This window comes from Diplotaxodon limnothrissa, linkage group LG3 (assembly GCF_057381915.1).
Source record: "Diplotaxodon limnothrissa isolate DT_005_m linkage group LG3, D_limnothrissa_male_GT1.1, whole genome shotgun sequence".
In the NCBI taxonomy this organism is placed as follows: Eukaryota; Metazoa; Chordata; class Actinopteri; order Cichliformes; family Cichlidae; genus Diplotaxodon; species Diplotaxodon limnothrissa.
In genome coordinates, this window is record NC_140598.1 from 57,410,305 (window position 1) to 57,434,787 (window position 24,483).

The window sequence follows — 24,483 nt, forward strand, 5'->3', positions numbered from 1 at the left end:
TTCAGCCTGGTTCAATGTGCCCCTTTTTAACTTTGAGCACCCGCCCCTTTAAACCTCTCTGCACGTCCCTGGTACTGAATGTACTTTTGTGGCTTCATATCAGCATCCATTCATTCTCTTTGCCGTATAACTTCATTAAGGAATTAATTAGAATATTTAAAGTAGGTGTCTGATATGATTTTCATGTGTTTTATTACATATAAAAATGAAGTGTGACTAGGACATTTTTTTTTGTCGGAGAGAAAGCTCATGTGCGTTACTAAGGTGACGAAACAACGCATGTACTCTCGAGGACCACCACTCAACCCCTGTGGAGCCAGTGGTGCTGACGTGTATGGGTTCCCTCTCTTCCACGCATGCGCACACGGCAAACTGCGTCTGGGCCTCGTCAAATTAGCCACTCCATTCTGCTCGAAACAGAAGTGCATGTAATTCCTTCAACGTACAACGTGAAGTAGCGTTTTGAAACAAAAAAATAAGGGTACAAAAGGTTGTTATTGTTTTAGTTAGTCGTAAAATATTGATATTTCTACACTCAGGCTCGCGTTTGCATCGTTCATTTTGGATAAGCAAGTTTATTCGTCGTTAAGAGTTTTATTTTGAAACGCATAACAGGAAGCAGCTCACCGTTCTCTACGTGGCTGGAAACGCTGGTTTCGTCGCACAAACCAACAGAGCGACCGGTGCCGTGGTGGAGTTTGACGTGGCACTCTGCTTCAACTGAGAGGTGTAGATAGTGAAGAGGACTCTGCCCGACACACAGGTAGATTACAGCCAACAGACGTGAGTATTTCTATCTCCGGTAATTCCTCATTTGAATGTATTTATTGTAGAAATAGCTACGTTTCTGTCTCAGAGGAAAACTTTGTAGTAATTTCCGCGTTGCTAGCAAGATGTTTTCAGTCTGTGTGATTATAACTGAGCCGAGTGCTGTGTTGTCACATTACTGCTCCTCCTTTTTTTTCTTTAAAAAAAGGGCATTAAGCTACATTTATTGTCAAACAACAAGCTACGTGTTACTGACAAAATTGTGTAGTAGCAGCAAACGGGCCAACGTTTCCAGCTGGATGTGAATTAAAGGAAGGCAGCAATGCTTTCCCCCCCCCCCCCCCTTTTTTTTTTATAAAAGCCATCATAACGATATTCGACGTGGCAGCTCTCGAAAATGTCACACGCATTAACTATTGCACCGCTCAATTACCACTCATATTGCATTTTTAAAAGGTTTTATTTGGGTGAAACGTGCTTAAAATTGTCACTTTAAAGTTATAAAAGTAATCATGGAGATGTCATAGGCAGCTGTTGCGCGTTGGCCCAGCTGTTCCCATTTCCTTTTAAAAACTTTACAGGCCACGTTTTGTTTATAAGGCGTTATTTTTATTTTATTTTAATTTGTTTTTTAAGAGCAAGTTTAAAGCAAGTAAAACTAGGCATTTTGGTTAAAGGTTTATTAATGTTGGCAGAAAAACAATGTAAACACTTTGGTAAACACTGGAGCAAAAACAGAAATGAGCTGCTGGTGTTGTTAATTACTGATGATACACCAACAGATTGGCATTGTTTATTGCGAGATAAAGCAGTCAAAGGTTCATCTTACTGTGTGCTAATCATTGCATGAGGTCAAATATCAGTAGTCATTGGTGTGGTTTGTAAACACTGAAGATATGATTTGGTTTTGAATGAGGAGCGTAAAGATCCACCAAATGTTTGTGCAAACGGTTGTTAATTTTATGAATGTATGATTACAAGTCACATGTAATTATGTATGTGTCGCATTGAAGAACCAGACCTAAAAAGTTTTGATTTAACTTGTCCAACCTTGCCACCTGGCAGACACAAGCTTCATTATATGCTTGTGTTCTGGATACAAACATCTAGGATTTTTAGCAGGTTTTTACATAAACGTTCACCTAACAAGCAAAAGCTTCCTGGTTTGATTCCAGGAGGAGATGCGACTGCCTTTGAGGGGCGATCATGGCTCAAGTTGGGAGTTTGCCTTGTAATCAGAAGGTTGCCGGTTCGAGCCCCGGCTTGGACAGTCTCAGTCATTGTGTCCTTGGGCAAGACACTTCACCTGTTGCCTACTGGTGGCGCCAGTGTCTGGCAGCCTCGCCTCTGTCAGTGCGCCCCAGGGTGGCTACAATGTAGCTTGCCACCAGTGTGTGAATGGGTGGATGACTGGATGTGCAAAGCACTTTGGGGTCCTTAGGGACTAGTAAAGCGCTATACACATACAGGCCATTTAGTATTTTGTCAGGAGAGGCATCCAGCGTAAAAATGAGACTTGCCAAGCTCTCCACTTTGGCAGCCAAAAGCAGCTTTATTTTCATATTAAACTTTTTTTTTCAGACAAAAACAAACAAACAAATTAAAATCGCTATATATAAAACTGAAGTCCTTGTTTACTTTTTATAATCTAAGTATCCCAGTTTCACTGCCCTAGGTCATACTCTTTCATCTTGGCATGAGAAGACTGTGAGAGACATCCCAGCATCATGAGTCAACAGGGTTATGTCGCTGCACCCCCGTACTCCCAGGCCCAGCCAGGGATGGGGGCATATCAAGGTGGATTCGGATCTGGTCCTACGCAGCCCCTCTACGGGCATTATGGGGGCCCACCTCAGGCATTCAGTGCTCCACCTGCAGGTAAAATGCATTTAAGTGTATTAAATATAACTTTTTTTTTTTTGTTTATCTTGATGTGCATGTCTTTCAGAGTAAGAGTAATGGTTCATTTTGAAGCTATATCAGCTCCTGATATTATAATGTCTGTTACTCACTGAAGGTATGATGAAATCATCAGTTGCCCCAGCTGCTAGCATGCCTCTGCCTGCAGGGTCTAGTCAGTACAATCCAAACGTCCAGCAGAATGGCTCTCATCCTCAAAGGTAACGTTCCTTATCAGACTGCACCGACTCAGATCGACTGATTTTCCTTGAAGTACAAACAACAAAGTGATGAATTTATGTGGGCTGAAAGTTCACGCCATCTGCCTTTAAAAAAAAAAAAATAAAATAAAAAATAAATGTATTTTTCACCATCCCACACCATGAAAGATGTTCACTGTTAAGTTATGTTAATAGGTTGTTGCAATAACAGCTGCTAACTTTTGCCATGTCTTTAAAGCAGCTTTAAAAACAAGGAACTGTGCAAATATAAGAATGCATTGAACCTCACGTATAGCTCAGTGCAATAACTGTTGTTATGATCTTCAGCTACCCGGCTCCACCAGCTGTATCTGCACCGTATGGACAACCACCACACTCACTATACAACAGCATGGCATCACCTGGCCCGCCTCCAACACAGCAGCTCACCAATCAGATGAGTTCTATGAACTTAGGCAGGCATGGTAAGTTTTCTGTATAGCCTCAGATCATATGGTCTTTTAATTATAGTCTTTTAGTGGAATTGTTAGGTTGGAAAACTCACTACATAAGATGTGCTCTTTTTATTTCTTAGTCCAAGGACTGCAGAGCCCTCCTCCTCCAGCAAGCTCTGTTGTTCAGCAGCCTTTCCAGACACCACCTCCTTCAACAATGGCTCCACCACAGATGCCTCCAGGCCTGCAGTCCCCCCACATGTCCCCTCTGATGTCTCCTCCACAGTCACCCCCAGAAAGCATGCCAATGGCAAGCCAGTCGATGGCAGGCACATCAATGGCAGGCATGGGTAGACCGTTCCCTGGGCCACCTCCTCCAGGCCCTGGAGGTTTCCAGCAACCTGGTTTGGGATCTGCTGGTCAGCCAGGATACCCCCAGCAAGCAGGTAACTCTGAGCCAAAAGCAGTGGACATCACAGGTTTTCATTTAGACAGGTATCTCAACATCTGCATCTAGGGACCTTACAATCTATACAGCATACAACACAATCTGGCTTTGATTCTGATCAGGAAAATTCAAGAACAGTGTCAGCAGTGTACCCTCCGTGGAAATAGAAATATCATTTATTGTCCCTCATTGGGGAAATTCACATGTTCTAGCAGCAAAGTGACAGGCAGGTGGAGCATGCAGATTCACACAAAAGTAAAGAATATAAAATAAAAAACAAGAAATAATATACTGTAAAGCAGTGCTCCCCAACCTTTTTTGCGCCACGGACCGGTTTATGCCCGACAATATTTTCATGGACCGGCCTTTAAGGTGCCGCGGATAAATACAACAAAATAAAACTAGTACAGGTACCGAAAAAAAGAAGATTTATTCATAGCACACGTGAAAAGACCCAGGAAATCAGAGTTAACGATCACTGCTAATTCATCAAGTAGTTATAATACAGCTGACTGTTCTTGCATTCTTTTCAGTGGAGCCAATAAATACCTACAGATGTTGTTTCAATGTACAGGTCAGTTTGGAGGATACATGGCTGGGCCTCAGCAAAACATGCCAGGAGCCTTTCCTGGAGCACAATCTGCAATGGCTGGCCCACCTCAGAAGAAACTGGACCCCGACTCTATCCCTAGCATTGTGAGTGAAAAGCATGCCTTCACTTATCAGCACAGCACATTTGTCTGTCCTCATTTTTTGTCGTGAACTAGCAGCTTATTCATTCTTCAAGAGTTGTGTGGCAAAATTACTGACATCGGCTACTTTGTTACTAAATATTTGTAGTGATTTTAATTAAAATGGTGGCTAATGCAAACAAAAGGATTAAGCAAAAAGTCTAAGATTACATAAAAAGTGTTCGGGGATATTAATTTGTCTTCAGATCTGGGCATGAACAGTATGTTTTTATTTTGTCATGGCAGGTCTCCTGTCTTTATGAATGATGGACATATTATGCTTTTATGTTGAAGTCTGAAGCCTGAGGCCCAAAAGCTCAGGATTCAAGCTACTCTAAATACCCAGTTTCTGTGTATTTTTCTTAAGCGCTTTGTTCAGTGTGATGTCAAAGGGGTAGCATGACTAATATGGTCATCTCAGGCTGTGAGCACATTAGCCACACCTACCTGCTGTTAGAATAAGGGGCAGCCAATCAGAACAAAGTTGGCTTATGCTACAGTCACACTAGGCAAAAACACTGATAGGACACCAAAGCGAAACCAAAATTGTCGTGATCCTGTACAGTGAACTTGTTGCCTTAGAAATGGTTGCTTTGAAGCCAGGGGTCAGGTCTTTGACCACTTGCAGTCGGTTTTTGTCTTAAAATTGACTTTGGTGTGTCAAGACGTTGATAAAACAACTCTAAGATAGTGTCAGTCTGCTATCAATCAGCTGTCCATTTGCCATTAAGTTGGGTTAAGTTTGCAGTTACATACCAACTTATCACATACATCAGTTTGTAATAATACCACGATTAACGGCAATAAATAAATGTGGAAATTCACATTAAGTACTTGAATGCAAACTCCAGTCATGACCTCATAGATTTGAAACAGAAATTCCCTCACAAATAGTGACGTAGTTGCTACGAGACAGCGTTTTAACTGCAAAGTGGCATAACTGTTTTTATATAGGAATATAACTGGAATACAACCAGTTTGCAAGCAGCTGAGTCGAGTCTACCACTGCAACGAGAGATGTCGCGCAAAGAGATATGTTGTACTCGTCACCATGGACTGAGTCAGACTCTGTCTGCATTTATGAATTACATGGAAATATTTTGCAAACCTTGTCTGAGAGTGACTGCAGTCAGTCTGTACAATTACCTTACAGCCAAAAGTGGTTGCCCCGAAGTTGAGGGTGTTGCATACTCAACCTATTACAAAATATTTTTTAATACAATAAACTGGACATTGTAGGGATGGTAACCTAAAGGAAAAGGAGCTAAAACAGCTCATTTCAGACAATGGATCAACTGCGGGCAAGTCTCAGTACAAGATAAATAACAATTATATTTAACTGTAAATCAGGTAGAATTACTGTAGCAAAAACATGGAGTTGAAAACTAGCACAATATGATTACCTTTAATGAAGTATCCATTCTAAAAAAAAAAGTGCTTTTAACTAAATGATGTTAATAAATATCAGATTGCACTTTAATGCATAACATTTCTACTTTAGACCCATGTGATCGAGGATGACCAAGTGAAACAAGGAGGACAGGTTTTCACCACAAACATCAGAGGACAGGTTCCACCTCTTGTCACCACTGACTTCACAGTGACAGATCAAGGTAAAAAATGCATATCCAAACTTTTCGTTGAGCATTTAGTTACAGTAGAGTATTCATTTATCCCTTATAGCGAGTTTATTTGGGAAAGATTTAACAGTAAAAACAAAGAACTGTCCTTATATTGAAATAATATAACAATATGAATTGGAATAAACAACAGATTATTTATGCTTCGTTTTGCTAAATCCAGGTAATGCCAGCCCCAGATTCATCCGCTGCACCACCTACTCGCTTCCCTGCACTGCTGATTTGGCCAAGCAGTGCCAAGTGCCCCTTGCTGCCATCATCAAACCCTTTGCCAGTTTGCCAAAGAATGAGGTAAGTTACCGATTCACATAAAACTTCATCCGGTCGCAACACAAAATTAAGATTCTACGATAAAAGGTGGACAGCTACTGTAAGGTCATCCATCCATTTCTCAGGGTTTGCATTTTCATTGTTGCAATATTATTTTCAAAACACTGGACGTGATGAGGAGGAGTGAAATAACTATGCTAACAATTAGTGATTGATTGTTAGCAAATGAGCATATCACAGATATCCTTTTTTCAAATATAGTATCACCAAGATTTATAAAATAATTATTTTTTAAATTCACTTTTTAATTCAGTATGACCCAAAATGATGAAACCATTAGCAAAGTGTTTACAGAGACCAAGAGAGCAAGCTGTTTTCCAGTAGACTTCTATAAGAATAGATGTTTTTTTGGACCGTAGCGATTTCCATCTGGTGGCTTTCAGGTAGAGTTTCAGGTTTTTAGGCACTAATGCATCATCACTACAATCTTTTTTTAATATACAGTCTGTTGTTAAAATACAGTAGAAAGAGAGAGGAAAACAAACTCATCTTGTACTGTAAATGTAACATTTGCAATGACTGATGGGTGCTAATATACACCACTGTCTCTGAGAATTTATTCATATCTGTTGCTCATCCATCCCACACTTATCCTTGGACTGAGCTGTGTTTTTGAAATCTTGAACACTGTCATATATAATGATTCATAAATCTTACTCATAAAGAACACTTGACACTGACTGTTTCTAATGCTGTAGAAGGAGAACCAGTTGTTTATGCCATATTCTCCCAAAGAGTTTGACACTTTATAAAGTCTATGTTAAAGTCTTTTTGGCATCCTCCTGTAAGAGAGACAGGATCGTTAAAATGTCAAAAGTCACTTGTGATGGTTACATATTCTACACTGTTATTTCTCCTTTAATAGATGTTTCCATGAACTACAAAAGATCATTTGTCCCACGAATGACCTCCTTTTGGATCACGTGTGGTCCAAGAACCCTGTCTTAGATATTTTCCCCTCTACACTCGCCTTGTCCCAGACACCAGTTGGCCTTTTTAGGCAATGTTAGCACTGTCTCATCTGGCTTTTGGCTAATTGGCTAATGTCAGATCTGCAGGGACCAGAGAAGACAAAAAAGTCTTATACAAAAAGAATGGAAAATTAGACTCAGTCCCATCCAGTGCAAAAGGGAATTTAGAGTAGCCATAGTTAATCACTGCTCTGAGGTTGTAGAGAACCAAAAGAGCACGCTGCTGGGTCTTAATGTTGTTTCATTGCTGTTGTCATACAACTGCTTTTGCTTAGCTCCAAGATATTATAAACACTTTTACTCTCCTCCTTAAATTTGCTGGTGTAATAACAAACCTGCTTGCTGCCCTGTCTACATGTGTTTTAAGGCACTGGAGTTCATCTGATGCAAACATATTCAGTTTATGTTGTGTCAGAGAGTACTGAATAAACAGTGCGAAGACACTTTGTCATCTGTGCGTGGTGTGCGTAATCCTCACCGTTTCTATTCTATTTTATGATAAACTCTTCTCATTTTGAAAGCAAAGTGTGTTTTTATTTGGGTGCCGTAGAGCTGATCTATTTATCTTTATTCTCTGTGCAGACTCCACTGTATGTTGTGAATCATGGTGATACAGGCCCAGTCCGCTGTAATCGATGCAAGGCGTATATGTGCCCTTACATGCAATTTATTGATGGAGGGCGCCGCTACCAGTGTGGTTTCTGCAACTGTGTCAATGAAGGTACAGCACAATACAGAAAAACTAACTATATTTTAATCCTTGGACTCTGTGTGTGATTCACTGTTCAGAATATTACAATATTATTGTTGTTATACTCGATCTTGTGGCAGCATCCCAGTTCATCCTTTGTCTGAAACAAGTTGTTGAGCTCTATTGCCCCTCTCTTTAAGACATATATTCCTTGTGAATGACTGCACTTCATACATTTGAAAGGCAGATGGGTGTTTATAGCCAGAGCTGAGTGCTTAAGATGACCGTATCTTATTGACGTCATGTGGAGTAAACAGACAAAAAAACCCAAACGACTGTTTAGAGCAGGCTAAAGCCTGAGCTTTTGGCTCACAGGGATTACTTATACAAATGCTAACCTCATTATTTGAAAGTCTGTCCCGAGGGAGCAAGATGAAAGTTATTAAATTTAATTTAAAGAAGAAAAAGCACACAGTGATCAGCTCAACACAGAGTTATATTTCTCTCTCTGCTCCTAGTGCCAGTCTTCTACTTCCAACATCTGGACCACATGGGCCGAAGGGTGGACTTCTATGAGAGGCCCGAACTGTCCCTGGGATCGTATGAGTTTGTAGCCACTCTGGATTACTGTAAGGTACACAAAGACTGATATCAAGTACACAATATGCAGGGTAAATAAAGCTGGTCAGACTGATAGAAACAAGCACTTAGATTCAGGCGTTGTTTGCTTGTGAAAGGATGAGTTTATGCACTGATGCAACTGAATGATGTATCACTTCAAATAGCTGATTCTTTGTTTAGTTTGTTGAACGCAGTAAAAGAGATTTGTATCGGAAGAACGGCTTTTTGGATTTTTCAAAGGACATTTTTGGCCAAACATCCTGTGTTTTCAGCATCGCCCGAACAGGACAGAACAGGGTTCAGCTCAGTCTCTTCAAAGTACAAAAAAACTGTCAATGATGCCAATCAGTGTCCCCACTGAGCCTGTTGAGAACATTAGAGGGTTAAAGTAAGTAGGCAAAGCTGAGTCACTCCACTGGCCTACTTTTGCTCTGTTTAATATGCCTTATAAACAATCTAGGCAAGGCCAGATAATAAACAAAAGCCTGTAAGGTGAGTGTCTTGTAATGGGTGTAACTGTGGAAACATAATATCTCACTGACAAGCCCCCTCACAAACTTCACTGCTGTTCCCTTGTTTTTAGCAATTTATCCCTGATACGGTGTTCAGAGTTATAAAGAAGCATAGAGGGAAATATCTTTGATGAATAACAGAAACCTAAAGTGGAAGACAATGATTGATCCTGTTATGAGCTCACTGATATAGGTCTCTGATAACGGTGTGTTATCTCGTGACTTGTGTGTTTAAAAGGCCAAGGAGAGCTGCTTTCCTATTTGTAAATTCGACATGTTACGTTGGAGGTCAGCCAAGCTATCATTGCCCGAAAAGGAGCAACTCATTTATTGTGCCTGCTGCTGTTTCTCCCACAGAACAACAAGCCTCCAAATCCTCCTGCCTACATCTTCATGATTGATGTGTCCTATAACAACATTAAGAGTGGCCTGGTAAAGCTGATATGTGATGAGCTGAAGACTCTGCTGGAGAAGCTGCCCAGGTACACACAGTAAAAAGCACACTTGCTCACTACGCTGCAGGGCTTCCCCTGAAGCCTTACAGATCAGCCATCCTGCTGAACATGAAACTTTGCAGATGACGGGTACGAGGGAGCGCCAAAAGGGAAAATATGACAGTGCACGCTCTCATCTTTGAAAAGTATCCTAAACAAAAAGCTTTGTTATGGTTTTCTGTTAAGAATGACTTGATTTATGTTAGAGGAGAGGATGGTGTACTTCACCTGGTTACTCCCAAAATAACTTGGAAACTGTCCTGCCTTCTCACTAGTCCATCAGTGCCAGCAACAACATTTCCTTAAATGTCTCCTGCCATGACATCACTCTTTAAACACCTAGCAGAAGCATATGCAAGATAAGGGCTTCTTTAGCTGCGTTTGAACCTCTGCTTTTGCTTTCACAGGCACTAAATTAAACCCACTGGATACTCGGTGGTTTTCATGTGGTTCATGTAATTCTGCAGTATTTGGAAAAAATGCATGAATAATTCACTTAAGAAGGTGGAGGGAACTTTAAATAGATCCAGATGTGTAGATGAAGGCTTTTAATGATATTTTTATCACCACTGGTATGAGGAAGAGCACAATAAATAAAATCTGCTGAATCTGTTATTTAGAAAAGCAGCTGTAGCTGTAGAGGAGCCCCGAGGAGCTGTTTCCAGTCACATTACATATTCCTACGGTGCGAGCCCTTGATTTAAGAACGTACGTCTACAAAGTGCAGTTGGGATTGTCAGGAAAGAATGTTTTGAAATCACTCATATGGTGACAGGTTTTTATTCATGGTCCAGGTCAGTGCAGCTGCCTATTAGACTTCTGAATCCAGGGGTTTCTGATAAATGTCAGCAGGTATTGTGTCTTTAATTCTTTACGTGTGCTGCCACCTTAACCCAAAATCATCTTTGTGCGCCTGGAGGCACAGTGTAGAAGCAAAAAATGACCACGGCAGGCAAGACTCCCCAGTAAATACACATCCTTTGGATTTAATCCATCCTGGAATTCACCGATTGCTCGTTCTCTCCACAGAGAGGAAGGCATGGAGACCTCAGCAATAAAGGTCGGCTTTGTCACCTACAACAAGGTCCTTCATTTCTACAACGTGAAGAGCGCTTTGGCTCAGCCGCAGATGATGGTGGTGTCAGACACGGCCGAGATGTTCGTCCCGCTGCTCGATGGCTTCCTTGTCAACTACCAGGACTCGAGAGCCGTCATCTACAAGTAAGAAGCACTTCGTCACTGATGTGCGGAGTCACTGTTTATCTTAGAGGGCCCTCTAGCAGAGAGCATCGGACGCAAAGTACTGTCAAACATTTCAAGAGTAGCTGTTGTGAAAGCATTAACGAGGCAGTGTGACACGTCCGTGTCAAACCATAATCCTCTTGCTTGTCTCTGCAGCCTCCTGGACCAGATCCCTGACATGTTTGCGGACACCGCTGAGAGCGAAACGGTCTTTGCCCCTGTCATCCAGGCCGGCGTGGAGGCATTTAAGGTTAGCCTCAGTGTGACACCTGTCAACGCTGAAGTGGAACTGAGTGTAGCTCCCTGAAACAAACACTTACTGTAGGTTTGTTTCAGGGAGGGTGTGGGCTTCCTAAAGGTTTGGGGTAATTTAAATCTAAAACGCAGTGCTACTATGCTCTCACCAACACTGGCTCTCAAGCTTGAACTCATTCAACCTATCAACTGAGTGAAGCAACATGTAGATTTTACCCCCCCTGATATGTTTGTGTTTACTTAAAGTCCAGCAAGCTTTCCCAGTGATATGAAGTCAGTGTTTTGGCCAGTGACAAAGGGAAAGTTCCCACGCAGCTTTTAATTGGAAGCAGTTGCGATATTACACAACAGCGAGGAGTCAGAGACGTATTTATTTGTTCGTGCCCATTTATGTGGCGTACATGAAGTCTAGCATTAGAATATTTGCAGGAGTTGATATTTTTTTCACCTCTTGACCTCGTGGCTAAGCGAGATCTTCTTTCCCCTTCCATCTCTTGCCGCCCTCCAGGCAGCAGAATGTAGCGGAAAGCTCTTCATCTTCCAATCGTCCATGCCCACTGCCGAGGCTCCAGGCAAACTGAAGAACAGGGATGATAAAAAGCTGGTGAACACAGACAAGGAGAAGGTGAGTACCTTTTTATGTCAGTTGTGCCCCTAATCTGAATTCTGAACACACAGCGCTGGGCATAAGGAAAACCAATGCTGGTCTGATCTCAGTCTAATTACAATAAGTGTTTGAAACTGGTGACCTAATCTTGGTAAACTGTCTTGTACTTTTCCACAGACCCTGTTCCAGCCTCAGAAAGGTGTTTATGAGCAGCTGTCTAAAGACTGTGTGGCAAGTGGCTGCTGTGTGGATCTCTTCCTCTTCCCCAGCCAGTATACGGACATAGCAACCATGGCTGATGTGCCGTCACACACCGGAGGCTCCGTCTATAAGTACAGCAACTTCCAGGTACCAGCAGACGTGTGGTGCCTGTTTACATTGTATTTGGCTCTAAGCGCACGCACGCACAAATGCTGCATGCAGACTCATAACGAGCAGTTGTTTTATTCTTGTAATTGTATTAAGAAGTCCTAATTTCACACAGAGGCAAAGTTTGCTGCCTAATAAAAGTGAATTGTACCTACATAATGAGTTTGGCACAGAAGCCAGTCTGATATAAAATAGTCCCAAAGGAACGGTGCAGTAAGCATGGGAAGTTTGCACATAAGTACAATGTTGATTTTTATGCCTGGATCTGCTTCTTACAGACACGGCTCCAACAGTAACAACCAACACTGCCATCTGCTGGCTAAAACTTTGTTTGTTTTTGCTTTTTGTTGACAGATAGAGACAGATGGGGAGCATTTTCTGAGGGACCTGAGGAAAGATGTACAGAAGAGCATCGGGTTTGATGCCATCATGCGTGTCCGTACTAGCACGGGTAAGAGGAAAGACACGGTCGCTCTTTTGGTGTGTTCTGATCTATCACGGCGAGTTACCTCCCAGTTTTTCACACTGGTCTTTGTCTCCTTTAGGCTTCAGAGCCACTGACTTCTTTGGCGGCATTTATATGAACAACACCACAGATGTAGAGATGGCAGCGGTGGACTGCGACAACGGCGTGACAGTAGAGTTCAAGCACGACGACACACTGAGCGAGGAGACCGGAGCGCTCATGCAGGTGTGTGTTAAACCAAGCTTTATCCCAGACTGGTCATATTTGAAATCTTTTCTCTGAAGATTAAAAACCCAAGTATGTTTAAAGCTTATGTTTCACGCTTTTTTCCCCAGTGTGCCTTGCTGTACACCACCATCGGCGGGCAGCGGCGTCTCCGCATCCACAACCTGAGTCTGAACTGCAGCTCGCAGTTGTCAGAGCTGTACAAGAGCTGCGAGACGGATTCGCTCATCAACTTCTTTGCCAAATCAGGTTAGATTCCTCTGGAGTTCAGGTGGACTGCATTAGTTCAAACTCTGCTTGTGGGAAACATATTTTATGATGTAGTGCAGAGGCACGGCCTGCTAACACACTCAAATGTCATCTGACATTTGTTGATTATATCCCATGTATCACTAAATAATCTACTTTTACTCATATGTTTCACATGATGCCGTCCTTCTGTAATCTGCACATAGCGGACCATGAGTCCAGCTGTGTTACTGACCTCTGTTACCTTTTGGTTTTTTACCTTTTCTTCCACCTTTTTTTCCCCCCATACTTGCCATCAGATGCCTCTGAGCCGCCCCCCATGTTTTTTGTCTCTCCTGCTCTTGCTTTGTTTTTTTTAACTAATCTTTTGTCCTGCCCCCTCAGCTTACCGTGCCATATTGAACCAGCCTCTAAAGAATGTGAGGGAGATCCTGGTGAACCAGACGGCTCACATGCTGGCCTGCTACAGGAAGAACTGTGCCAGCCCCTCCGCTGCTAGCCAGGTCGGAGAATCACACCTAGAAAGAAGTTTCAATGTGTATTTTAACTTTAGGATTAAAAAAAAACAACTAACCATATATTTTTTAATAAATCCACCTGTAGCTGATCCTTCCTGATGCCATGAAAGTGTTCCCAGTCTATATGAACAGCCTGATGAAAACTGCCCCCCTGGTGGGCAGCACTGAGCTCTCCACGGACGACAGAGCCCATCAGAGGCTGTCGGTCATGGCCATGGGAGTGGAGGACACCCAGCTGCTGCTCTACCCACGCCTCATCCCTCTGGTAGGGAATAAAAACACTTTGCGCTTGGTCATCTCACTTAGACGCACACTATTAGTTTCAGTTGCTAAACCCTTTGTACTGTTTTTCAGCACAACATAGACGTCAACAGCGAGAAGCCGGCCACTCCTGTGCGCTGCTCTGAGGAGCGTCTCACAGACTCTGGCATCTTCCTGCTGGAGAACGGCCAGTCCATGTTCCTGTGGCTGGGCCAAGCAAGCTCACCAGACCTCATCCAGAGCCTGTTCAACCTGCCCTCCCTCGCCCACCTGCAAGGACACATGGTCAGCATTCATTTCATCACTTTGGCCTCAGTGTGCTCAGAATCCACATGAAATGGTTTTTGAGATATTAGAGTTGACATTTTAGCTCCCCGGTGCCTGGCGGCATTACGGTATGGTCAGAGAATGTCTGGATGGTAAAAGTCCAGTTTTGAGAAATCATCTCAGCACATCATAATTCAGTCATGTTCGACTGTGCCCACATTTTATGAAGTATGACTCACTTGAACTCCACTGCTGTGTAAAATGAGCTAAACTGAGTCAAAGCTTTTGTAAACCTCAAAGTTTTAAACAAGTACGCCCCGCACACAGAGATCAAAGATCCACGTTTATTTTCAAGGCAGAACTCAAAGACTTCAGTATGTGGTACTGCGGCACAGGAAGGAGGCAAGCAGTATTTAGGACTGGTCTTTATTTTTAGTGATCAAACTGCTCCTAATTACACTAAATCTTTTTGTTTGTTTGTTTTAGTGTGCGCTGCCGGAGCTTGACAACCCTTTGTCGAGGAAGGTCCGCTCCATCATCAGTGGCCTTCTTGAAAAGAGGTCAAACTCTATGAAGGTAAGCGAAACACAATCCAAAAGCATTGTTTAAACACAGTTCACATCCTTTATATTTGAACCTATTTAAACCAAAGAGAACATGGTTTACTTGAGGTGAGGCAGAGACGATATTGAGGCTTTTGTTGATCTCTGCTTCCCTCTAGTGGAGCTTTACAGTAAATACACTCCCCCAAAAGTTGCAAAAACATTCATTTATTCATGTTTTGCCCTGTTTCTATATAAATAGTCTAATCAAAGTACATCTACAGAAAGCACTGTACAAATGGCCCCATGCACTGCACACCCAGTGCTATTGAGCAGTTAATATATAGAAAGTTTGAATCCTGGATCCACAGAGGACCACACACATATACACACACACCACAGCCTTAAAGTGAAGCTGAAGTAAATTCGATAAAATAGATGAGAAACATGTTTCACAAAAACAGGAACGTGCCAGCTGTGACAACAGAAACAATGTGAATAGATTTTGTAGTGTGACAGCTCCTGTGTTCCAGCTGTGCTGGAAATCAGTCACACTTCTCTTTTCTGCCCTGCTCAGCTGCAAATTGTGAGGCAGAAAGACAAACCGGAGATGCTGTTCCGTCAGTTCCTGGTGGAGGACAAAGGCTTGCACGGCGGGGCTTCCTACATGGACTTCCTTTGCTACGTTCACCGAGAGATCAGGCAGCTGCTAACCTAACCCGCTCAAGTTCGGGCTCAGGTTCCCCAACTGGACCGTGTGCAAACCTCTAAGGCTCAGTCTCATTAGGTTCTGTTTGAATCTTTAAGATGAGCCACAGAATGACAAGAAGAAACAAGGAACCAGGGAGAGCCCGTCGTCAATTCAACTTCCAGAGTCCAAAGTTGCCTTTATCATTGTTTAGTGGCCCACAGTATGATCTTCAAATAACCACTTGACACATGAGGAACTTTAAAGTAAATAAGGGAATGAAATGGACAACACATTAAGGATTTCCCGCTTGGGCACTCTGTGTGATGGACTGACATCGATGCCCGAGGCTGAAATGCACTCTGGCACGAGGCCCATCGGCATAAGCAGTACAACTCACTGTGTATTCAATCGGGTAAAGTGTTTTTCCCCATTTTACTTTGTAGATTTATAGGATCTGGATTAGACAAGGGGTTATTTGTGGGCCATACTGTAGACGTTCACTAGTCTACTCTCCCAGGAAGACTGAGTATATTTCAGTATATTTCACTTTTTAAAACTCTTTTTAAACAACAGATGTTCAGAGAATATTTGCAATATTCAAAGGTCTTGCAGAGGTTTGTACATTTTATCACGCTTTTGGTGTCTGACCAGAAAATTGATTTCAATAAATGTTTAAAGCATGTATCAGTCATTTCATAATTTAACAGAAACAACGCTGAAACAAAAGCCACAGGCTGCCAGGACCGAAGCGCGGTCCTGTTATCGCACCCTGAGTGATTCAAAGCATTCGATTCACACATGCCCCCACCAAAAATCTCATTCTTTGACCATTTATGGCTTCACTGCATGCAGTGGTAAACATAGCGTTTTGTTTGGGTGCTCTGAGCACACAATGAGACGAACACAGCTAAACCCTCTCTACATAGAGAACACGTCTGATGAAAAGTGACACTTTTTCTTTTCCAATTACGCGCGACTCAGAGTCGGTGCTCAAAACGGAAAATATTTAGTGAGGGATTACCTCAACAATCCAACATAGGAATTTATATATGACTTTTTGTTGTTGTTGCTTTGGGCCTGCGCTGCTGTTGTGCTTCAACTGCAGCACGTTTTAATTTATACGCCGACTTTTATGGCAGATAAAAACAGTCGAGCTACTGTTTGTGTCGGCTGATCATTAGTGTAAGGGACTATCTGCTTACTGCATAACCATCCAAAATCGTTAAATCTTGTGTTCAGTGATAACATGTAACATCATCACTTCATTCAGTGTAAGGTCACCTTCTGTTAAGAGGTACTGTACTTGCATCAGTATAATTAATGTTATCTATCTGCCTGCTTTTACGTTGATATATGTAACATCATAAAATCTACATGTCTCTGTGTAATACAATATAATTGTTTGGTTTATAAGCAAACTTATCTCAGGTAATCTAAGTATGTAGAAAGCAGTGGCTGGAATCTGACTGGAAAGATCGTTTTTGTGGAAATTTGTGCCAGATGCATTTCATTTCTCACCTTAAATGTCCTTTTTTTTTTTTTTTTTTTTAAATCCAAGTCAACTATTGTCTTTAAATGTTGCTCAACTTTGTGAACGTTTATGTTTTGTTTACAAGTGCAATTTATTACATCACCCTCTGACGCATATTAAAATGAAAACTTCATATCCATACGCCTCATTGCCGCTGTGCTTTTTAAACCAGAGCATTGTTGCTAAAGAGATAGTAGCACTTACCATGACTGGTGCTCATCCTCCTACTTCAACATCCATTTTAGCTACACTTGGTAAGATTCAAAATACAACATTCATTTTTTTCATCCACTTTTTTCCTCTATACACTCTAAACAACAATATTATTATATATCCCAGTTTATGCCATTCAGGCAAGAAAGAATCAAGTCAATCGCCTTGTGTAATTCCACATTGCTACCACCAGGAGGCTTCAGTGAGAACCAGTAAGCACAACATACACTACATGGTCAAAAGTATTTGGGCCACGCCTCCTAATCTTCATTTCAGGTGTTTTCAGTCCCATTGATGTATGAAATCAATAACCGAGCCACGCAGGCTGCCTTTACAAACATTTGTGAACGAATGGTTCAAATGAGCTCCATGAATTTCAGGGTGGTGCTGTAATAGGACACCACCGGAGCAACAGGTCAGTTCATGAAATTTCTTCCCTTCAAGATATTCCAGGATCAGTTGTAAGTGGGATTATTGGAAAGTGGAAGTGTTTAGGAAACACAGCAGCTCAGCCATGAAGCGTCAGATTGTGAAGTTGCAGAGCATCAGCACGGAAACTGTGCACCGGGAGCTTCATGGCTTGGGTTTCCATTGCTGAGCCGCTCCTGTGGGTGTAATGTGTAGGTGGCCTGGTACTTTTAGATCTAAAATATGACACGCTTTTGATGGAATCGATTTTTAAAAGTTTTGTCTGCAAACTATTTGATCTGTTTGTAACTTTCCAAATCAACCGTGTTGCTCTTTTGTATTCCGTAGTGGATAAAAGTTACTTTTCATCATCAGGTCTCTGCAAATAAAATACAAATCACACTCAAACAAGCGGTTTAACAAACAGCAAGTTAAACAAGCTAAAACCAAACTATCTCCTTTTACATGAATAACAAGAAGCAGGGCTGAGAAAAAGTGTCATTTTCTTTACTAAATTATGGATGATTAACATGCCTCACCGAGGAGGTTCATATGTTCCCGACTCCCAGTGATACATCGTAGAAACACACTGTACACTTCGAAGGACAAACATGATGAACCATTAAATGTTGCGACACATTAACCATAAACCACAGCTCTCAAGTATAAGTCGTATTTCTGCCTACTTCCTGTGTCTAATATCCAAGTCTCTGTGGAAAAAGAGCAAGAAAAAAAGAGAGCGCATGTCAGACAGAAACACTCAGACACACTTGAGACACTTCTCTCAATAATCCTGTAGTTTTTGCTAACATTTGGGAGCCAATCAAACCAATCAGGCTGAATCGGTGTGGGCAGCTGCATCCCACAGGATGGAGGAGGAGGAGAGAAACAGCAAGAAAACCCAAACTAATGAGTATAATACAAAGTTTGTACCAATAACCAAACCCCACTGGCCTTTCTTATTAAAAACAGTGACTCATATGAACAAATCTAAAGACCTGAAAATCACCCGAGGGTGACTTTTCATGTAATACTGTACAATGACCTGAACACCTTATAAATAATCCCAAGCACTGCTCCTAGTGTAAACTCATAAAACCCAAAGAAAAACATACTGATGGATGATTTTACTTTACAGGAAATATACATACATGAGGTTAAATGAATTCCACTGAAAGCAGCATTTCTCCTGTGACAAAGAAATGGTTGTATAACATCATAAGTAGAGCTACCTGTGTGCTTCTGTAGACAAACCATCGATATTATGGTCCAAGTTTGACATCAATACAATCCTTGTGTTGTCTCATTCTAGTTGGCAAGTAAACAAGAACAAAAGTTTCTCAAAGAGTTCTTATCTAATAATGTTTTTTATATTATGTACAGTTTAAAATGGTAAAATGTATTGTTTTTTCTTTTTTCCCCCTCTAAACAGTTCCTTCAAAGAGCAGAAAGACAGACCACGATGGCTAACTAAATCGGGAGGGAACACTCTGGAATTGGGAGCCGGTCTGGAATGTAAAAGCAGACGGAGTGTGACGTTACACCCGATGTTTTGTTCGGGTGTTTCTGATGCTGCAGAAAGTCACAGTGATCTGATTTGGCAGTAAATAAAACAGAACAGAATCTGTCTGAAGCCTTTCGTTAGACGTCTTAGGCAGAGTTCGGCAAACACAAAGACACTCCAGAGACAGAAGGCGGAAATCAACCTTAAAGTTAATGGTTTCATTTTGAAGCATCTCCTTTTAATCCATTTTCACTATTTCACTTAGAAGTTTCCCGAATTTGTTTAAAAGAAAGCGGCAACCAGCTCCAGAGTGTCCACGCCTATACCGCCTACTTACAACTGAGGCCCTCTGTAATGAAGAATAACTGTATCTATGGTCAAAAAGTCTGCATAGCACACTGTACACAGTATGAGTCCAAGTCAGTAACTGGGCCAAGCTAAAGATGATGGTCTCTTCCAAATCCTCCACAGCCAGCCGAAAATTAAAGAACGTTTTCAAAGAGGTGCATCGATCGCATGATGTTTTCATCCTGAGGATACAAAATAAAAGAGACAATACGATGAGCGGTGCTGAGACTGTGCCAGCAGCAGTGCGAGCTGATGTTCTGGGGATCGGCCTTACGTTTTGGCAACAGTCGATGAACTCGTCTATGGTTACCACGCCGTCTTTGTTCTTATCCATCTTCTGTTGGAGGCAGACAAAAGGAGAGATATGAAGGTTTTCTGAAGCCTCGTACATAAAACAGTAAAATCTGCCAACTGCCTGCTTGCCTGAAAGAATACTTCTACGTGCTGACGGGGCGTCTCCTCTTTGAGGACGGGGTATGTGCATTTTCCCATCATGTCGTAGATGGCCTTCATGATGTCCAGCATTTCCTGTGATGCGCAGAAAACATAGAGATAAATACAATGTCTTACACTCAGTTTGCACTGACTGCTCGCTAGCAGTTCTTGTGTCCTCACTCATATCTTACGTGCGACTGGATTCATGCACGAGTCGTGTCTCAGGATGAATTATTGGTCAGCGTCAGAAAAAAAATAATTTAAATGAATGGCCCTGAGCCTCAGCTGTTATGCTAATCAGCACGTGTTGCATTATAGAGCATTCATTTGCACCGGGACTGTTTGTTCTTTCAGGTCCCCGTAAAACAGATTCAAGGAGCAGGAAGTTCGAATAACAACCCTGAGAATTTAAGGATGGCGATTATTTTATGTTGTTTTGTGATTTCTGCGCTACATTATTACATTATTCAGCTTTACTTATAGTGTTGAATCAACATCCTAATGAGTGATATACATATATACTCACTGGCCACTTTATTGTTCAACTGCTTGTTAACACCAAAGTCTAATCAAGCAATCATGCGGCAGAAAATCGATGCATTTAGATACATAGACATGGTCAAGATGGGACCATGAAGTTCAAACCGAGCATCAGAATAGAGGAGAAAGTTGATTCATATTTCAGTGACTTTGAACTTAGCACGGTTCTCGGTGCCAGACCAGTTTAGCAGTTCCTGAGTGTTTCAGAATCTGCTGGGATTTTCCCACACAACCATCTCTAGAGTTTACAGAGAATTAGCCAAAAATAGATAAAACATGCAGTGAGCAGCAGTTCTCTGCCTTGATGGTGTCAGCGGTGAATGGCAAGACTGCTTCAAGTTGCTAGAAAGGCCATAAGTCAAATAACAGCTTGTTACAACCAAGGTACGCAGAAGAGCATCTCTGAACACACAACACATTGAAGCTTGAGGCAGATGGGCTACAGGAGTTGAAACAAACAACTGTGCAGGGAAAATACTATTAGCTTGTTTAGGCCGGCTTTGAAAAAAGTGGCTTTAAATGTTTGCGGGCTGACTTAATCCCTGCGTTTGAATTAAATTAAAAGGAGCCAGCTTTGTTAATGAACATATGGCAGCTCGACAGCTTTAAAAATAGTGAAAGTAAAGAATAAAATTAAAGGTTAGGGTAGTTTTAGTTAAGCTGTAAATGTAGTCAGGCCACACTGGCAGTACTTTTGACACAAACTACTTTTGACACAGTAGATGGCAAAAAGAGCCAAATGTGGCTCTGGAGCGGCAAACTGGAGACACCTGCTCAGTACACGGACTGAAAACAGTACTGCAACTCAACCATAAGAGGGCAGTGTTTGTTTTCAGTACAGCTAATTCTTCCTAAGAACTTTTATTTTAAGTATTGTGAACTCCAATGCTTGAGTGCTTTCACACTGACAAGCTTAGTGAGCCAGTAGGAGGAGGATATGTCAATGTTAACCCACAGAGGCAGATTCCTGGGAGGATGTTTTCTTCAGTTTAACTGTTACATTTTGATCTTTACTGTACAAAAATCGAGCGCAGTCTGCAGGCTCAATGTGAACATTAGCAAAATGCAAACTGGCGTAGCGCTGTGCTCGATCAAAATCGACGAATCGTGGACATCCTGTACAACAACTAAAGCATGCGGCGTGAAACACGGCAAATATCTCAGCACAGTGACCTTCGTGTTTTTAGGAGACGTACCTCTTTAGTGATATATCCGTCTTTATTGATATCATAAAGGTTGAAGGCCCAGTTGAGTTTTTCCTGGACTGTGCCACGCAGGAGGATAGAGAGACCCATAACAAAATCCTGTAATGGAAACGCAACTTACTGACAAATGTGCAAAACATCACAGCTTTAACTCAACAACGACGCATGAGACACTTTCTACGTGAGGCACTTCAACCGATTCCACCCTTTCTGTGAGGATGCCGTCCTCTATCACGTATTCATTAGAGGAAAATGATGAAACGGCAAAAGTGGAGCTATCATAAATCAAAAATAGCTCACTATTCAAATGTTTAGTCGACTCAGTGTCAGTCCTCAGGGAGATCTCGTACTTCAGAACAGAGTGGACCGCACATTAGGCAGGGAAACTTTGTTTGGCATAATGACAGCTGTTCCCTGTTCTGTCCTAATAAGCAAATAAGTGCCCTTCATAAATATTAATCAAATGTTGAGCATCTTGAGTAAACTTGATGAGGCTAGATTTTTTTTTGGTTGCAGGTTACATAATGATCGAGTGTAAAGCCTCGTCTGTGGGAGCGTTTGATGCGCACGCCTTTTCGACAGCGAACCCACACACTGGTCGAGCTTTAAGACACTGAGAAATGAACAATCTGGCAACTCTGGGCTTACCTCAAAACTCACAGAGCCATTGTGATCCGTGTCAAAAGCATTGAACAGGAAGTGTGCGTATGTCGAGGCATCTATGGAGAGAACAAACAACCAATCATAGAACATCTGTCGTGATTACGGCTCGCTGGCAGTGGTGGCTACTGCAAACAAGAAAAAGGTTCAAAGCGGAGACTGTTTTTTCTTTTCCACTTCAAAGAAAACAGGCTCGCGATGAGAGGGAAGAACAGTGTGCTTAGAGCTGAGGGTTTTATCATTGTTTCCTCTGTGCTGTGCCATTATGTTCACTGGCCTGCCTTTCTTCTCTCTGAACAGATATATCAAAGCTTCCTAATGTTTCCTCTGTTCCTCCTCGGGTTGAATCTTTGCATAATGATGAGAGCCAACAGAGAGAAACTCAAGGCTGCCTGAATACAAACTTCTCTTCTCCCTCTGCCTCTCACCGACACTGTGTTTTCATGGGAGGCGAGGAAACCTAACGTACTCCGGACTTAGTGCAATTTTTGTAAACACGCATGAATGCGGGAGCTCCTGGGAAAGGGAAAGCATGCTGGGAAAACAAAGCAGCAGGCACAGACCTCCTTGCGGGAAGAACTGTGCGTAGATGTCTTTAAAAGTGTCTTCGTTGACGACCCCGCTGGGACATTCCTGCAAGACAAAATGGAGATGCGCAGGTTATCTGACATCTATGTTTACAGTCCTAGCCTTAAACTTGAGTTCACATAGTGCCAATCACGGTCACGTCTCACTAAAAACAGGGCACCTCTGAGAACGACAAAGTCAGCTAGCAGTGGGAAGATGTCTTTAAATGAAAAACAACATATTCCACCAGTGACTGACCATCGAATCCTCAGCAGCTATCTCGTCCATGCCTGTGGTTATCTGGCAGCATTCACTGGAAAAGACTGAATAGTAACATACCCAAGAATTGTGCGTGTGTCTCTTTTCAAACAATCAAAGTAGCGGATGACCTTGCTTGGAGCAGCGTGGTGATGGAGGCAAATAGTTTTACAGGTTCGATTCTGCGGCACACGCTGACGGGATATTGACTTTAGAAAGTTACCCCCTACATGGGCAATTTCCAGGGCAGGAGCCTCGTGTTTCTCTGTATTTTATGGAAGAAAATAGCCAACAGCAGCGAGGGCTTTTATTGGAAATCAAATATAACAAAACAAAACAAAACACGGTGTGGATGCAAATGCGAACACCTCTATGATAGAAGGACTTCTGAAGCTACATTGTGCTTGTGAACTTGCATCAACATCAACATATTCTATTCCCTTTCACGAAAGTCAAAAGTAGACACGTTAAAAGGCTCTCTGAGTATGAGTAACCTCGCTAGAATTAAAGGGCACGCCGGGTTTCCTGCTTCCCGTGACCACGTCTCATCAGCCACTTTGGGAAACAGTGCGGCGAGGGGAAGAAAATAAAGACGAAACCTTCATCGTCTTGCTTCAAACGGGCGTCTTGTGTTTCAAGTTAAGAGGATGCTGCAAGGTTGTCTGCGCAAGTCCCCTGACACCCTCCTCCTTCTTGGTCTCACAGACTCAGCTGAATATCTTGCAGGGTGAGGCGAGAAAGAAGTTTCGGAGACAGAATGTGCACAAGTCTGTCTCTGCGTTGTCATCTGGCAGGCTCTAACCTGATTTGTGAAGTCTGAAAGTCGTTGCTTGGACTAGCGTGTATGAATCATAATGATGTACAATGAGGAAAATTACTCTCCATCATGGTTGGAATAAATGACACCTAATTATAACGGTCACAGTGCCTGGATTGAGGAAAAATATTCAGGCTGTTAATTTATAAGTATTGATCTTTATTCCTGGTAAAACAAAAGACTGCAGCTGCAAAGAAAACAATTAGTGCTTTTTGACTTAGAAAAGTATGACATTGCTGTGATATGTGGATGTTAAATGTGAAGCAACAGCGTTGTGAAAAGTTATTTTTTGCATATCTGTCACACTTGCATGTTTTAGAGCAGCGGTCTCCAACCTTTTTTGCGCCACGGACCGGTTTATGCCCGACAATATTTTCACGGACCGGCCTTTAAGGTGTCGCGGATAAATACAACAAAATAAAACTAGTACCGGTACCGAAAAAAAGAAGATTTATTCATAACACACGTGAAAAGACACAGGAAAAACGAGTTAACGATAAAAACGATAACAAAAAACCCTGAAAACCGATAAAAACCCTGAAAAC

At 42.0% G+C, this 24,483-nt stretch overlaps 2 protein-coding genes across 6 annotated transcripts in view; one reads left to right on the plus strand and one right to left on the minus strand.

Annotated features, from left to right (window-relative positions):
• Window positions 1-695: 695 nt before the first annotated feature.
• On the plus strand, window positions 696-16,785 carry sec24d (SEC24 homolog D, COPII coat complex component). The gene is made up of 23 exons (XM_085349634.1): window positions 696-783; window positions 2,444-2,646; window positions 2,786-2,888; window positions 3,216-3,352; window positions 3,463-3,768; window positions 4,345-4,466; window positions 6,003-6,114; window positions 6,305-6,432; window positions 8,025-8,163; window positions 8,652-8,767; window positions 9,624-9,748; window positions 10,790-10,981; window positions 11,159-11,252; window positions 11,766-11,882; window positions 12,042-12,212; window positions 12,588-12,684; window positions 12,779-12,924; window positions 13,035-13,173; window positions 13,558-13,676; window positions 13,777-13,956; window positions 14,046-14,237; window positions 14,706-14,795; window positions 15,339-16,785. Exons 2-23 carry the CDS (start codon window positions 2,496-2,498, stop codon window positions 15,477-15,479), a joined length of 3,117 nt encoding a protein of 1,038 aa, XP_085205760.1. The 5' UTR covers window positions 696-783; window positions 2,444-2,495; the 3' UTR covers window positions 15,480-16,785.
• A 2,805-nt stretch (window positions 16,786-19,590) lies between these two features.
• Window positions 19,591-24,483, minus strand: part of kcnip4a (potassium voltage-gated channel interacting protein 4a) — a 148,523-nt gene continuing 143,630 nt past the window's right edge. For all 5 annotated transcript variants that reach the window (XM_085350963.1, XM_085350965.1, XM_085350964.1 and 2 more), the window contains exons 3-8: window positions 22,860-22,929; window positions 22,285-22,355; window positions 21,628-21,735; window positions 19,880-19,984; window positions 19,731-19,793; window positions 19,591-19,638 (exon numbers count right to left, since the gene is read on the minus strand). In XM_085350963.1, the coding sequence (XP_085207089.1) occupies window positions 19,591-19,638; window positions 19,731-19,793; window positions 19,880-19,984; window positions 21,628-21,735; window positions 22,285-22,355; window positions 22,860-22,929 (465 nt within the window). The remainder of the gene's footprint in view (window positions 19,639-19,730; window positions 19,794-19,879; window positions 19,985-21,627; window positions 21,736-22,284; window positions 22,356-22,859; window positions 22,930-24,483) is intronic.

Coding starts and splice junctions, on each gene's coding strand:
- sec24d (XM_085349634.1), top strand. CDS start 2,496: ATGAGTCAACAGGGTTATGTCGCTGCACCCCCGTACTCCCAGGCCCAG. Junction 12,213..12,587: donor ATAAGTACAGCAACTTCCAG/GTACCAGCAGAC, acceptor TTTTGTTGACAG/ATAGAGACAGATGGGGAGCA. Junction 14,238..14,705: donor CCCACCTGCAAGGACACATG/GTCAGCATTCAT, acceptor TGTTTGTTTTAG/TGTGCGCTGCCGGAGCTTGA.